This window comes from Astatotilapia calliptera, chromosome 11, assembly GCF_900246225.1.
Source record: "Astatotilapia calliptera chromosome 11, fAstCal1.2, whole genome shotgun sequence".
Classification (NCBI taxonomy): domain Eukaryota; kingdom Metazoa; phylum Chordata; class Actinopteri; order Cichliformes; family Cichlidae; genus Astatotilapia; species Astatotilapia calliptera.
This window is the reverse complement of record NC_039312.1, coordinates 21,960,744-21,976,143: the sequence shown is the minus strand read 5'-3', so window position 1 is coordinate 21,976,143 and position 15,400 is coordinate 21,960,744. Positions and strand designations below refer to the sequence as shown.

Genomic DNA, 15,400 nt, shown 5'->3' with positions numbered 1-15,400 from the left:
TATTGTGACTGCAGCTACGTTGCAGTAAGTATGATAATATGCAGGGAAAGACACTCACTAATCCTCAGGGTGCTGGAGCACTTCTAGGATTCTCAGGCCCCTTGTCAAGGATGTCACTGCTTCCTCCTGCTCTAATGCATCTGGAGTATCATCTCTTGTCAGTAATGGGAGTCTTTGAGCTGCCACTCCTCTGCATCCCTCTGAGGAGAGTAGTGACCGAAGCACACCTTTACAGTATTTTGTAATCGTTCATGCAAAAAACGTGCATGAGGTACCAGATGGCCCTATGAGGCGGAAAAAAGTTATTTGGAGGTAGGGCTCAGTGAATTAACTTTCAGTTGCTCTTCTCATTATCTTCTCTGGCAAGTACCACCCATCTGGCACTATCCATATATTTGCAAACATTAGGAGCCTCAAGACTGACAGGGAAGGTTGAAATCGTTTTAGGATCACAGCAAACAAAACATTAGCTAAGAGTCCTTGAGCCACAGTAACTACTAAGAGCAGTGTTTATGACAAACTGTGTGTGTTATTGACAAGTGGTGAAATATCACAGTTGCTGTAATGTACTGCACTCACTTTAAAATTCTACTCTACCAAATATTTATGGAAAATAATGCAACGATTGCTCCAATACGTCAAACAGTTAAATCTGGCTTTAGCAGATTAAACTGCAGCATTAAAATTGCGCCTGTATGTTAGTTAAAGGATGACGATAATAATCCTTCTTCTTCGTCTTTCGGCTGCTCGCTTGAGGGGTCTCACCTGCCTCCATCTCAGCCTATCCCTAGCATCCTCCCCTGTCATACCAACACTCTTCATATCCTTCACAACACATCCATAAATCTTCTCTGTGGTCTTCCTGTTTTCTTCCTGCCTAGAAGCTCTATCTTAAACATCTTTTGTCCAATTTATCCACTATTCCTTATGTGAACATTTCCAAACCATCCTAACTTTGCGTGTCTAACTTGTCAACTACTCAACCTAACTGCTCCCTCTGATTTTCTCATTTCTAATCCTGGCCATTCTGGTCACGCTTAGTGAAAATCTTAACATCTTCAAATCTGCCACCTCGAGTTTCCTGTCTTTTGGTCAGTGCCACTGTCTTCAAAACATAGATCATAGCAGGTCTTAATACTGTTTTATAAACTTTCACTCTTGCTGCTATAATTCTGCCACTAACCACCCTGACACCCGTTTCCATCCACTCCACCCTGCTTACACCCTCTTCTTCACCTTTTTTTTGTGCTCTATATGCTGCTTTGCATGGTATTTAAACTCACCTCCACCTTCACTACATCTCCTTGCAACTTTACCTTTTCTGTCTAGCTCTCATTCACACGCATGTAGTCTTACTTCTACTAAATTTCATTCTTCTTCTCTCTTGAGCATACCTCCGCGTCACCAGGTTCTCTTCCACCTGGTCCCTACCCCTACTTCAAATCACATTGTCATCTGCAAACATCACAGTCCTCAGAGACTCCTGTCTGACCTCATCTGTCAGAATGTCCATCACAATCGCAGTATGATAATAATCCAACTATTTCATAACATAAAAGTGACAGAGGCCATCATGAGTACCTTTAGTTTTGATGCTTTAAGTAAATTTTGTTGTAAATACCTTATCTCATGGCACTTTTTTTAGATTACTTTGATATGGATCAGAGTTTGTGAAATGGTCTCTTGACCAAACAGTTGAATATGCTCACATCGTGTTCAGACTACTGGCTTCAAGACACGTTCAGTGGAGGCATGTGATGTAACGTGCCAAACTGTCGCACAACACTTGGAGCTCGGTGACAGTCATGATGGTGTAGAGATGAAAGCTGGGTTCTCCTTAATTTTTTAGCTCTCTAATGATACGGTGAAGTACTAACTTCAACTCTGCAACAATGTAACTGGCCAAGCTTTGGCATTTTACCATTTTGTCACTTGCAGAGTGAGCAGAAAAATCAATTGCTCTCCTTAGCTGTAATTGAAAAAATATTTTTTTTAAAATTATGCAAATATTCGCTTATTTCAAAGTATTAAGTGCAAAAAAGGATCTTCTAGTTAACTGAGAAGTCCATTCTCAGTCATGAACTAGACTTGCAGATCTCACTTTCAAGGTCATAGTTTGGTGCACTTCTGGGTGGTTTTCAGCAGCATTCTGTTTTTAGATTGTTCCTTACAAGTACCACTGTGTCTCTTGGCACTTGTTTCTCTGCAGTGGGTGCTGGATTTCTTCCAATGTGTCAAAATGGGGATCCTTCAACTTGATTTTCCTTTTTGGGAAGTGGATGAAGTTGCAAGGAGCCAAATCTGGTGGTGAGCAAAGGTTGTGTTTGTCTAGCCAAGAAATTTTGCGCTTTTTAGTGCACTCTGAGTGGGACAGTGGCACGGCTGCCCCTCTGTTGGTCTTCCTTGGTCTCTTGTGTTCTGGGGGCCTCTGGATGTCTGGAGTCTTGATCTCCTCCATACCTGCTTCATGCCCTGGAGGACGGGGCTGTGGCCCCCCCACACCCTCTAGCAGATCATTACATGAAGGAACCTTTTAAAAAAACAAGCGCATCCATGCTCACAGGTGTACACACGGGTGATCACACCCACAAACTACACCCTTTTTGGCTCCTACCTCAAAGCACACTGTGTTCTGTTGATCTTATGAGCTGCACAATAATGTTTAATATTTAGTATTTACTGTCATATTCCCATATATCATTGTGATGTTGTTTATTCTATTACTCTTGTTCTCTTCTGCTTGTTTTCTTTTTTCTTTCTCAACAGGTGATCCAGGTGATTGATATATGCATTTTTTTCTGCCCATTCTGTTGGTTTTTGTTTTTTGCCCTTCTCCCCCGTCCCTCTTCTCAGCTGTTTCTCTTTCCCTCTTTCTTTCTCCCCCTTCTTTCCGCCAGTCAAGTCTGTCCCGTATTCAGCAAGTGAAAATAAAATAAACAATAAAAGGTGAATCAAATGGACCATTATGGCAAGGCTGGGATGGTCAATTTGGTAAAGTAAATCCGTTGGGCATCTTTCTTTGCCTTTAGACAATAATTCTGATGGCAAAAGAGCCAAACGGGACAGGCAAGAAGAATAAAATAAATAAATAAATAAATAAAAAAGGTTGTGTTTGTCTAGCCAAGAAATTTTGCGCTTTTTAGTGCACTCTGAGCCAGCACGAGGTGTCACACTCGTATGCCCTACAGTTAAGAAGGTGGAATATTCTCCCTAAGACGTTACAGCAGAACTCCATCTTTACAGCCTGTCCCTGGGGGCTGAATTCACAATGGTGAGCCCAAGAAAAGGAAAAGAAAAAGAAAAGATGAACATAGTCTCACTACTAATCTTGAAATCTGCAGACTCAACTCAGAACAACTGAAAACCACTTGGTCTCACCCAGCACCCCAGCTTTCATAATCAGCAGTTATCCTCCGCACAATATTTAGGTGAGTCTGAAACAGAAGCTGATGATTGCTCTCAGGTATAAGGTCCATGACCTCTGCCAAATTGCAGGTCACGGTGTAAGTTGTCTATAGGGAACTCTTGTTGTTGTTGTTTTTATAACTTTTTGATCCACTTATATGGACTGGAGAGTCTTAACTGACAGGAGTCATACTCAGTGCTGCGTTTAGCTACTGTTGCCCATCTGCTTCAAGGTTTGGCATGATGCATGTTCAGAGATGCTCCTCTGCATACCTTTCACCTGCATACCTGCAGACCATTCTCTGTAAACCCTAGAGGTGGTTGTGTGGGAAAATCCCAGTAGATCAGCATTTTCTGAAACAGACTGACAACAGCAACCATGCCACTTTCAAAGTTACTTAAATTGCCTTTCTTCCCCATTCTGAAGCTCGATTTGAACTTCAGCAGGTTGTCTCGCTGATATCTGTATGCCTAAATGCACTGAATTTCTGCCATGTGACTGGCTGATTAGATACTTGAGTTGACAACATAATAAAGTGTCTATCAAGTTAATGCCTAATTAACTTGTTTTTGTCAACCACCATAACAAATTAAAATAAACTAAATAATTTTATATATGAATATGCACTGAATATGAACGGAATTAAATCTGAATCTTTATGATTCAACTGTGTTTTTTCACAGCCTTCTACTGTAGCGCAACAACAGGAGAAAGAACATGAAACACAAATTAACTGCAGGACTTTTTTTTAGTGCAGTATTTGTAAAATATTGTATTGCTTCATTTACTCGGGTAAAAAACCAGAATATTCCACCTTTTTTTTTCAGTCAATTTGGAGGTTCTACTGAACAACAAAAAAAGGGAAAAAAAGACAGCACTCTGTAAATATTTCTGTTATTGTTTTTTTTTATAAACTTCGTGCAATACAGTGTTTTAAGTTTATCACACATTTAGATAAACCATAATCATTTATCTAGATATATCTATTCTCAACTACATACTATTCATATTGCCCACATAAATGCTATCTGTGTGCATTTTTAATCACATTTTTTTCTTTTTCTGAAATGAAATCAACGAAATGAAAATAATCTGGAAGCATCTGGTCATTGTTTTTGTTTCTTCATTATACCACGTAGCAGGTGAATCCACAGTTTCCACCTAGATCTGCAGTCACTCGGGACAGTTTGGAAGAGGGTGGGATGGCTGGGTGTTACATGTGTCTACATTCTCATCCACATAAACAGCGCAGAGTTCAGACTCAGGAGTTACTGGGGAAGCACAGTGAAAGGAATCTTTGGGGAGCTTAAGGGGTTGTCTGTGGTGAAGCCGCCATTGGTGATAAAGTAGGGAAAACACTGATCGTGTGGCCGTAAATGGGCAGATATGGCGGGCCAGGGTTGGCGGTTGAAACCACCCGACAAGAGTCCAGGGACGGCACTGGGAGCAAAACACTTAAGCCAAACCGGCTCGTTCCAAAATGCATACCCATTTTGAACAGTGGTCCCGAGAAACATGTCTATAGACGTTACAAATATATGTATGCATAATTACAATGTACAGGTATCTTTTTTAAACCCTTTAACCCACATATACAGAGTGTTTTTCTTTTTTGCCACTGAAAATGATGATTTGCATGTGTCACTTTGGGACTTTTCATAGAAAAAAATCTGCTTTTTTTTGTTTTGTTTTTCTCCTCAGGCAGCAACCTTCACCTGATTCTGTACAAATGTGTAATTCTATGTCTCTTTTTTTTTCCCTGCTACGTCTGAGCAGAGGTTCTGTTAATGCCCAAGAACAAACATCTTCAACACGACTAGAGCTACAATTACTACTGTTCACACTGATTAGAATGGAAATAAGACTAACAGAGGCCCATAGAAAACTCAGACTCATAATAACAATGAAGTTGGTGAGCTGTCGCAGTCACTCACATTATTGTTGCATTTCTTTCAGTATCAATATTGGAAGACAATTTACAGTATTCACATCTGACTTCATCATATAAATGAAAATCATACAACATTTGGGTTAAAAAAGAAAAAATAATTATACAGGCTCTCATTCTCCCACGTTATTGTGCACACTCATGCTGGACACTGACATATTACAGCTCACTGTTAGTCCCAGTGGCTCTGCATGGAAGAGATTCACAGTAAAAGTCATAAAGGAAAAGAAAATGTGAAAATTAAAATTTCATTCTAAATTATAGTGTTTGCACATACAGCTAGCCTGTAATAACTCTAAGAATAATCACAACAACAATTTTACATCAATGATGGCCTGGTTAAATTAGCGGTAATATTGCACAAAAATTATGTGAAACATTTTCATAATAGCCCAAGGTTAATTGCGTTTGATCATTAACAAAATAAATCATTTCTAGCACATTAAAATATCAAAATAGTTTTATTGTGAGAGTTCATTGTTGTTGTTATTATCGCTCTGTTATTACTCTTCTTTTTATCCTCAGTGAGATTGAGTAGACTAAATAACAGTGAACATGGAGGGAGAGATGTAGCGTTTTACCTGTGTTTCTACCTCCTGTTGAGCCTGCAGTGCTCCTTTCTGGCTTCCCTCTTTCTTTACTACCCATCCTCCTCCCTCCTCACCTACCCCTCTAATACCCTTCCTCTAAACAGGTGTTGTTTTTCTATTGAGGGTGTTAGAGTTGCTCTCCCTGTCTCCCTTCAGCCTGTCCAGAGTCCCCATCCCTCGCTCCCTGTCGACTGTGGATGAGGTGAAGGGCGGAGGGCCAGAGCCCACAGAGTTGGGAATTGGTGGATTGGAGTTGGAAGAATTGGAAGGGTTGTGGGACTTGAGTGATGGGAGAGTGCCGCTCATCATCACCCCCCCTCCCCCTACGCCTCCATCCTTTGGAAAGCAGTTGTGGAGCTGGTAGAGCGTGGCCCTGTCCACCGTTCCATACATGGGCGGCAACCCTCCCAACTTGGGGTCACGGGACAACGTGTACAGGGAGATGTCTCCTCCAGCCAGGGCTGTGTGGGAGCGAGAGTGCGGGTTGGGTAGAGTGGACACTGAAATGGGGCCCTGGGAAAGTAGTGCAGAGGGGGGCAGCCCGAAGTTCTTTCCTCCACCTCCCCCCACAGGCGAGGGGTCTCGGGAGCGGGAAGGGTCAGTCGAACGGGATGAGGAGCGAGAGCGGCGGCGGAAGCGGTAGCTGGGCAGGCGGAGCATGGCGTGCGTGGTACTTTTGAAAATGTCGGTGCGAGAACGGCAGCGGAGCTCCTTGTTCTTCTCGATGTAGATGTTGACAGCCAGCACCCCCACCATTTCAGCCATAATGAAGGAAAGGCCTCCAAAGTAAAAGGACCAACCATAGGAGTACTGCCATTTCTTATCTTCATCCTTCTTCGGAGAAATGTCCCCCAGCGCAGCCGAGATGTAGACAATCACACCAATTATGTTGCTCAGACCTGCGACAGCACAGAAATACGATATTTATAAAAGATGTACACAAACATGGGCCTGCATACAGTGCTAATACATAAATTTGTCTGACATTTGTTAATAAAAACAACAGGTAGCCATTAATTTGGCAGCGACAGGCACCCCCAAACAAAGCATAGAAACTGTTGTGCCACATGATATTCTCCAGAACACTGTTCACACATCTACCCTGCTAAAAAAAGGTATAACAACCATTTAAAAACAATCAGATCTCAATGGAAAAAAATGCAGGATATCTACACTGATATGGACTGGGTAATGCAATAGGTACAAACGGATCCTACATCATTTCAAGGAAAAGAAAATTGTCATCCTACAGAGAGCTGAATTCAAAGACACTGCAAAACCAAAGTGAAAAAATGATGCAGGACTGAAACAGAATGTCACACACATTAAATCTACCGGATTTAGATCAAGTGATGGTGGGAGCCAGTTAATGGTATCAATTCCTTCATCCTCCAGGAACTGCCTCCATGCTCTCAGCAGATGAGCATTGTCATGTACCAGGACGATCCCAGGACCCACTGCACCAGCATATGGCCTGACAGTGGACCCAAGGACTATATCCTGATACCCAATGGCAGTCAGGGTGCTGTTGCCTAGCTTGTAGAGGTCCTTGCATCCCTCCATGGATACGCCTCCCCAAACCATCACTGATCCACCACCAAAACAGTCATGCTGAATGCTATTACAGGCAGCATAACGTTCTTCTCCAGACCCTTTCACATCTCTCATGTGTTTAGGGTGAATCTGGTCTGATCTATGAAAAGCACATGGTGCCCATGATGGACCTGCAAATTCTAGTATTCTATGTCAAATGCTAACCAAATCGGGCTCCACAGCGCTGAACAGTGAGGACAGGGCCCACTAGACAATGTCAGGCCCCGAGGCCACCCTCACGAAGCCTGTTTTTGATTATTTGGTCAGGCACATTCACACTAGAGGCCTGCTGTAGGTAATTTTTGACCCTAGCAAAATGCAAAACTAGTGAAAAAACAGTCAGGAAAAATAAGGAGGGAAAAATGTCATTTCCTCTCTAGGGGATTGTCTCACTGTTGTCCCTCTAGTGCATCCGTGTTAATTTCATTAACTCCAAAAGAGATGAAACTGATTAACAACCCCCTCTGCTACTTAACCGACCAGATCAATATCCCAGAGGTGTAACTGACTTGGCACTACTATAAAAATGTGTTCCTGTAATTTTTTTATAGCAGTGTAGATAAATAAATGAAGACATGTGCACACAAGCACAGATACTGAGCTACATACAGAGTTACGTAAAACAGTCCTCACTTACCTGCAGCCACGAAGAGGATCCCTGCCCCCAGGATAATATTCCTTTTGCTTTTATAGAAACGACTAGCAGCAATGCAAACTCCTCCCATCAGCAGAAGGATGGCACTAAGGATGGGGAAGATGTTGGAAGCCCTGACTACCCCTAAAAGAATGGAAGATGAAGAGTAAATGAAACAAGCAAAAAGCTATTACTGTGCAACATGACATCAAGAAACTTAATGAATAGAAGATTTTCACCAGATCAAAATTTGCTTTTGATAAAGTTTGTGTAATATAATCAAATTACCTAAATAAGCACAAGTTATTTAGCTCTTGTATACAGGACAGAACAGTCAATTATGTCATAGGTTTTCTAACAGAGTATCACAAGCATTTTATTCTGAAATAGGTCTGTTAGAAAAACCCTATACAAAAAATAAGATCATTGTTGCAACTGTGATTGGCTTCTTCATTAAATCAGCATGCAATTGTTGTGCCTGTGCTGCAGGCAAATTTACAAATTGCTCTTCTGATGTGTTTTTGACAAAGTAGGTGCTCAGAGAGTGTTTATTGTGCATCCTGGCACTACGACAACTAGGACTAAATCTTTTATGCTCATTTGTAGCACTTTCACATTTAAAGAAAACATTTATTCTCTGTCTGAAAAAAGTACCACAAGGCTCCATTTTTGGACCTCCATCTTTCTCTTTGTACCACTTGGCACTATTTTCCAGACACATAATATTTGCTTTAACTGTTATGACTGTCAAGTTTATTTTTATAGTGAAACACATTGGTGCATGTCCTGTCCAGCCTTTCCTTAACTGGCTTATTGATTAAATTTTCCAAATTTTAATGAGAGCAAGACAGAAGTTATGTTGTTCCAGTGGCACCAAATGCACCTCCTGTGTCACATTTTCTTCTTGACCTTATATAAGAAATTCATTATCACTAATTTAGGTGTGAAAATGAATCATTCTCTATAGTTCGATCCTCATGGGAACACAGTGTCTAATTCCTGCCTTTTCCACTTGAGGCTGCTGTCACAAATCAAGCCTCTCCTGTCCATATGCAAACCTTGAAACATTAATACATGCTTTTATTACGTCTCATCTCGATTACTGCAATGCACTTTTCATAGGAATTAGCTTGACTTCACGCTCCTTTGCACCTCCTACAACTGGTGCAGAACACTAGATTTTTATCTGGTGCAACCAATAACACTCCAATTTTAGTTTCTCTACACTGGCTTCCAGAGCCTTTACAAATCCACTTTAAAATCCTTTTATTTGTTTTTAATTCTCTAAGTGGTTGTTTCCCCCGTTTCAGCTGTGTGCGCTGTTACATCCTTACATCCCGTCTCGTTCTCTCAGGTTAGCAGACCAGACGACTTCGCTTGTTACAAAGATGCAACACAAACTCAAAGACGATAGAGCTTTCACAGCTGCGGCTCCATGTATGTGGAACAATTTGCCATCGCACTTCAGGCAGTCTCCTTCACTTGCTGTTTTTAACTCTTGTTTACAGACACATTTTTACGCCATGGCCTTTGACCCAGTGTGTTCTCTAACTTTTACCCTTTGGTCTTTTATGTTTGCTGTTATTGTGCAGCACTTTGATCAGCACTGTAGTGCTTTATAAATAAAGTGGTATGGCATGGTAACCTAAGCCATGTTAAAATAAGAAATATAAGGAAAATCGTTCTGAGCTGACATCAACTCGACACAAGAGTAGAAAACCCATTGGAAACCAAGCGTTTAGTGCTGTCTGACCCCTGACCTTTTGGCTCACTGGGATTTCTTTCGCTATGCTTAATATGATCATCTAACATTGAAACTGTAAGAAGCATATTTCCCTATAAGGATTACAAGGAAGAAATTATAGCCAACCTGTTTCTGTGCTCCTACTGTAGTGACAGGTGGAGAAAAACATTCTATGTCCTTGTTAACCAAGGCTTAGAAAATGTGAGAAAAATGGGTAAAAATGCTATGAAATAATTAAATATGTTGAAATTTGCTTTAAATAAAATACACAGAATACTTTTTTGAGGAAATTAATTACTCAGTTCTAGGCACCCAACTGAATCAAACCCTTCCCATGTGGCCCCCGGTCCTTTCAGGAGGTCTGCCAACCACACACACACACACACACACACACACACACACACACACACACACACACACACACACACACACACATTAACACGCCTCTCTCATCTAGGACAACTAGGCCACAGGAGAGAAAATGCCACCTAAATGCCAGCAAAATGCCTCTGCAACATTGTAAACAGAGCACAAGCTTTTCTTTACGTATGCACGGGCACACATGCATCATATCAGTGCAGAAAGACATGTCTGCAGGGCATTGAGCATGAACTAGGGCACCCCTTCTCTCATGGCTTTGTAAACCTTGTCACGTGTTTATTTCTTAATGTTATTGAGAGAATGAGCAATAAAACGCCAAGTTTAAAGCATCAAGGCATCATTTTATACTTTGCTCTTAATTTGTTTTCAGGTTGTTTTTTTGTTCCCCCTCTACATCACCCACATCTGGCACTTCAGGTAATAACTTACGTAGGACGTACTCTGCCCCATCATGGTCAAAGTCTGCATCCTCTGGGAAGTGGTTAATCTGAGAGCACACTCCTCTCTTCACTCCTGAGACAGACAAGAAGAAAAATGGTGACCAGACTCAACAAAAGGCAACAACTCAAAGCTGAAGCCTTATGAGAACAGTTTCTATCCTCTTGATGAAAAGACTGATTGACCTGGAAAATGTTGTACCGTGATTTGAAAATGAATCCAAGCAAATGCGCTGAATGGTAAATTTGGGTATATTGTTTAGGAACATCATCGAGGTTAATGACTCTCGTTGTAATTACAGCTTATGTTAGTAATGTCACAAACACAGTGAACGCACAGGCACAACGTAAATACATACAAGCAGACACACAGGCAGACCGATAACTACCCGGCGGGGTCTTGAATGTAGACAGACAGACGAACGGAGGGACGCACGGAACGATGATGACAGCCCACCACTGTTGTTGGTGGATGGATTTTGAGAAAGGTGGAGTGATGAAATTAAGAGACACAGACTGAGGGAGAGACGAACAGATGTGGGGTGAGATGGTCTCTCAGTGCTCCTACATTTCCACAGGTAGGTCTGTAAAGAAACAGATGGTGGTACAATGGGAGGGAAATACTGGATGAGCCACATGGATCAGGCATTTTTGAAACCCTGCATTAGTCTATGTTGGCATTTTCCATCGTCCTTTATTAAACCACAAATCCAGGACTGTGAAAATACCACCTTATGCACACACGTTCTTAGAGTATTCTATATCTATAGTCTTATATAAATGTAAGAGTTAGTTTTAGAAACACTGGTTCATGTGGTCTGCTGCCCTAAGAGGCAGAGAGAGTGAATAAAACGTTTCAGTAGCCAAATAGGCTAGTCAGTATTTCAGAAACTGCTGATCTGCTGGGATTTTCCTACACAATCATCTCTAGGATTTACAGAGAATTGTCTTAAAAACAGAAAACATCCAATGTGCAGCAGTTCTTTAGGTGAAAATGCTTCATTGATATGAGAGGACAGAGGACTGCTTCGTGTAATAAACCTCATTACAACCAATATATACATCTCTCAATTCATTTCATGGATTCCCATCAGCTGTGTGACGCTGTCATTCCAATATGGAGCAACATTTCAGAGGAACATTTCCAGCACCTTGTTGAATTTGTGCCAGGAAATAATTAAGGTAGCTCTGAAGACAAAAGGGGCAACTGAATAAAGTATTCAATGAGTGTATGTGAACGTGCTTCCAATATTATCTCACTACATGACCTCAAACACAGCTGTGCTAAGTGACTCTGGCAGCTGACATGTTCAGTATCGGGCTCACACATTTGTGGAATTATCTAACAAAAAATCACACAGACAGATAAAATCTTCATTGACTGGTAAGTCAGTGCAACCCCACCTTGAATGAGTCTGCAGAGGGGAGAAGAGGACAGGACACGTCTATATCCACAGCACAATGTGCCACCCACCTGCAGGCATAAATCTTTTGGAGCTAGCATGTCCTGCATTTCCACCCCTTCTACACCTCACTGCATCACTGCACAACTACTGAGCATCTATCTTGGCTGAATACTCCACAGACATCAAGGATACTTGACCTCTAAGCCACGCCAAGACTCTGTCAGCTTTACTGCAGCAGAAAAGGCTGAAAACGAGAGGAAACTACAAGGAGGCAAAGATGAGGACAAACCAGTGAAAGATGAAATGTAAAAATGTTTGGGGGAGGAAGGCAGAGGGATAGCAAGTGGAAAAAACTGAGAGAGAGAGCGGTGAGGGAAAGAGTGGGTGGGGGTGCACTGCAGCAGAGCTGCAAGGGCTAGAGCTTATCTCTAATTGGCTGCTTTGCTATCAGGAAGCTTAGAGATGAGGACAAATTAGCTTTGTACAATGACCAAGCCCAGGATGGGCTAGGGATGCTTTATAAAGAGAGCCAAGCGGTTTTCCCGGAGACAAAAAAAAGCTTTTACCTCAGTCTGCATGTGAGCAAAGGCACAGATCGCAAACTCACACCACCCCTTTGCTTCTTCACTGTTAACTCCATCCCAGCTTTTACTGTAGAGTGTCAGGCAGGCAGTGTAATGTATAATGAATTAGCAGCTTGTGTTGCAGTGACACAAGAAGTGAAGATTGAGAGATGGTTGCTGCCAGATTCTGTATCTTCCGCCACTTGAAATGAGAAGCCGATGGGTGAACAGAGGCTTTTGTTTCAGCAATTGACTTGAATGAATGCATCCTGAATCACAGACAATGATTAATGGATTATTTTGGATGAGGGTTACGCTTCAGTATCACGTAATTATATTGCAATTATGCAAAATTGTTTTTTTTGGCCCTGTGGCACGGTCGACCAAATACAAATGAAATGTGTATGTTGGTGCTGCTGCAGTGCTGCGCCCTCCTGAACAAAGTTTTTCTAAAGTCAAGTGAGAGGTTCTTGCTGTTAGACTCTGATCCCATTTAACAGAAGAACAATGCATACTATTAAAAATATGTGACTGAATAATGGGAAATGTACTCCCATTTATAAGCTTTAACATTTCAATGAGATACGATTGTCTCGTTGGACCTCAGGAGCGGGTTTCAGGCCACCAGCTTGAAGGTTAAATATTTGAATATAGAAAATTAAAAAAAGAGCCAATAAATACAGTATAATAAACAGAGTATCAAAATTACTGCGTGCAGTGATTAATGTGATTTAAACAGTGGTTCAATTCATCTGCTGCCTGCACAGCATCCAGTCTGAAACCGCCACGACCATAACTTAAAGTCACACAATACTGTGAGTGCCCTTCCACCCTGCAACTCTATTATATCTCTCAGTTCAATATGAACCTAAAGATCCAGAAAGTAGCTATAAACTTCAAACTTTTTCAAACATGCGTCTACTTAAGTCCAAATCCCGCACACAGATTCCTGTCGATGAAAGCTCTTTTGTTACCTTCCAAGCAGCATATTCTCCATAGACCGGAGTGGGTGAGAGCACCAGGGTCCTTCTTGTCCTTATTATGAGGGTCATCCTGGGTCACGTTGGCTGTGCTGTTGCAGATGAGGGCACGGGAGTACAGCCAGTAGTCCGTGCCTATTGCCACCGTCATCAGGCCGAAGGCAGCGAATGCCCCCACGGTGGTGAGAAGGATCTGGATCCCCTTCTCACACACCATGCCTTTAAGGGAAACCAGAAAGTGGAGGAAGAGGTGAGTGAGAAGTTGGAGAGAGTGGGCATCAGGAGTGCAAATAAAAAGCATTTATCGAAGAGTAGGAGAACAAGGAAGAACTTAACAAAGTGCAGTTTATTAAAAAAGACAGCAAACAAAGAAGGTGAGATGATGAGGAGCAGGAGGAGGCGAGGGGCACCGGTGGGAGGGAGAGAGGGAGGCGATGAGAAAAGATGAGCGCGAGGTGTAGGCGGATGTGGGAGGTGCATAAGTGGCTCTATGATGTGTCCTTGGAGGAGAGTTTGATGACTCTGCTGACTCTGCTTAACAAGACAGAATTGATGTGAAGCACAACAGATCTCACCCTCCCAAACTCAGTCTACTCCATATTCATGACCCTGACAATGTTCTCCCCCTCGGTATCAGCAGGGCTCGATGCACACACACACACACACACACACACACACACACACACACACACACACACACACACACACACACACACACACACACACACACACACACAGCAGATGAAACATGGGATCACCTTGCACCTACTTCTATTACAGAGGCAATGTTGGTGAACCTCTTACATACAAACATCCATGTATACACTCACACATTACATAATTCACTTACAGCCTTTCACATTGAACCAGGCAAGTGTGAAAGACAGAAAGTTGTCTCAGTATCGCAGAGTTACCTCCACAGATATTTCTGTTGTGTTAAAAGTTTCCTTTTCACAGACACAAATGTGCTAAACCTGACGGTGCAGAGAGTGACAAAGTGAGACCTACCTGACGGCGAGTTTCTATCCTTCGACTCAATTTTGAAATCTTTCTTTTCCTCGTCAGTGAAGAACGTGCTGTCCCCTCGATCCGGACAGCATCCATCGACTGTGTTCACCCGCTCTCCTCTCTCCTTCTTGCTCTTGTCCTCTCTCTTGCCTCTGTCTCTTTCTCTCTCTTTCTTTTCGACTCACTGGAAAGTTGGTGCTGGTGGAAGTTGTGGACGGTTGTCCCGCCCTCTGCTCGTCTGCTGTTAGCAGGAAACTTGCAGATAGAAGTCCATGGTCACTGCTCTGATGCTGCACATGAACAAAGACAGAAATATATTGCACTGTATTAAATTTATGTACAGCAGTAAATATTAAGTCATGACTCTGCAGATGAGGGCTATTACGTAACGGTTGACATGAGCCATTGTTGTATTTAACTTCTTTTCACATGTGCATCTATAAGACTTTTTAGCTGGTATCATGGATAACAAAGAGCTGTATAAATTAGGACTAAATTAGTAAATGGACTCTTATTGTTGCTGTGATTTTTGGGTCAACGACATATTATGAAAAAAGTAAATGTGGCACATTACATTACTTTCCTTAAATTAAAATTTCATTTTGCCAGCTCAACAGTAGGGTTAGGGCTAGGGTATCCTTCGTATCCTTATATTTGAGGAAAATGATATTTCTGTTGGCATGTGGTCATTTGGGAAGACTTCCATAAAA

General features: G+C 41.9%; 1 protein-coding gene across 5 annotated transcripts in view; it reads right to left on the bottom strand.

Moving 5' to 3' along the window:
* Positions 1-4,303: 4,303 nt before the first annotated feature.
* Positions 4,304-15,400, bottom strand: part of cacng8b (calcium channel, voltage-dependent, gamma subunit 8b) — a 29,238-nt gene continuing 18,141 nt past the window's right edge. For all 5 annotated transcript variants that reach the window (XM_026184984.1, XM_026184982.1, XM_026184985.1 and 2 more), the window contains exons 2-6: positions 14,691-14,980; positions 13,677-13,901; positions 10,726-10,809; positions 8,175-8,315; positions 4,304-6,843 (exon numbers count right to left, since the gene is read on the bottom strand). In XM_026184984.1, coding sequence (XP_026040769.1) covers positions 6,041-6,843; positions 8,175-8,315; positions 10,726-10,809; positions 13,677-13,899 — 1,251 coding nt within the window. In that variant the 5' untranslated portion in view covers positions 13,900-13,901; positions 14,691-14,980 and the 3' untranslated portion in view covers positions 4,304-6,040. The remainder of the gene's footprint in view (positions 6,844-8,174; positions 8,316-10,725; positions 10,810-13,676; positions 13,902-14,690; positions 14,981-15,400) is intronic.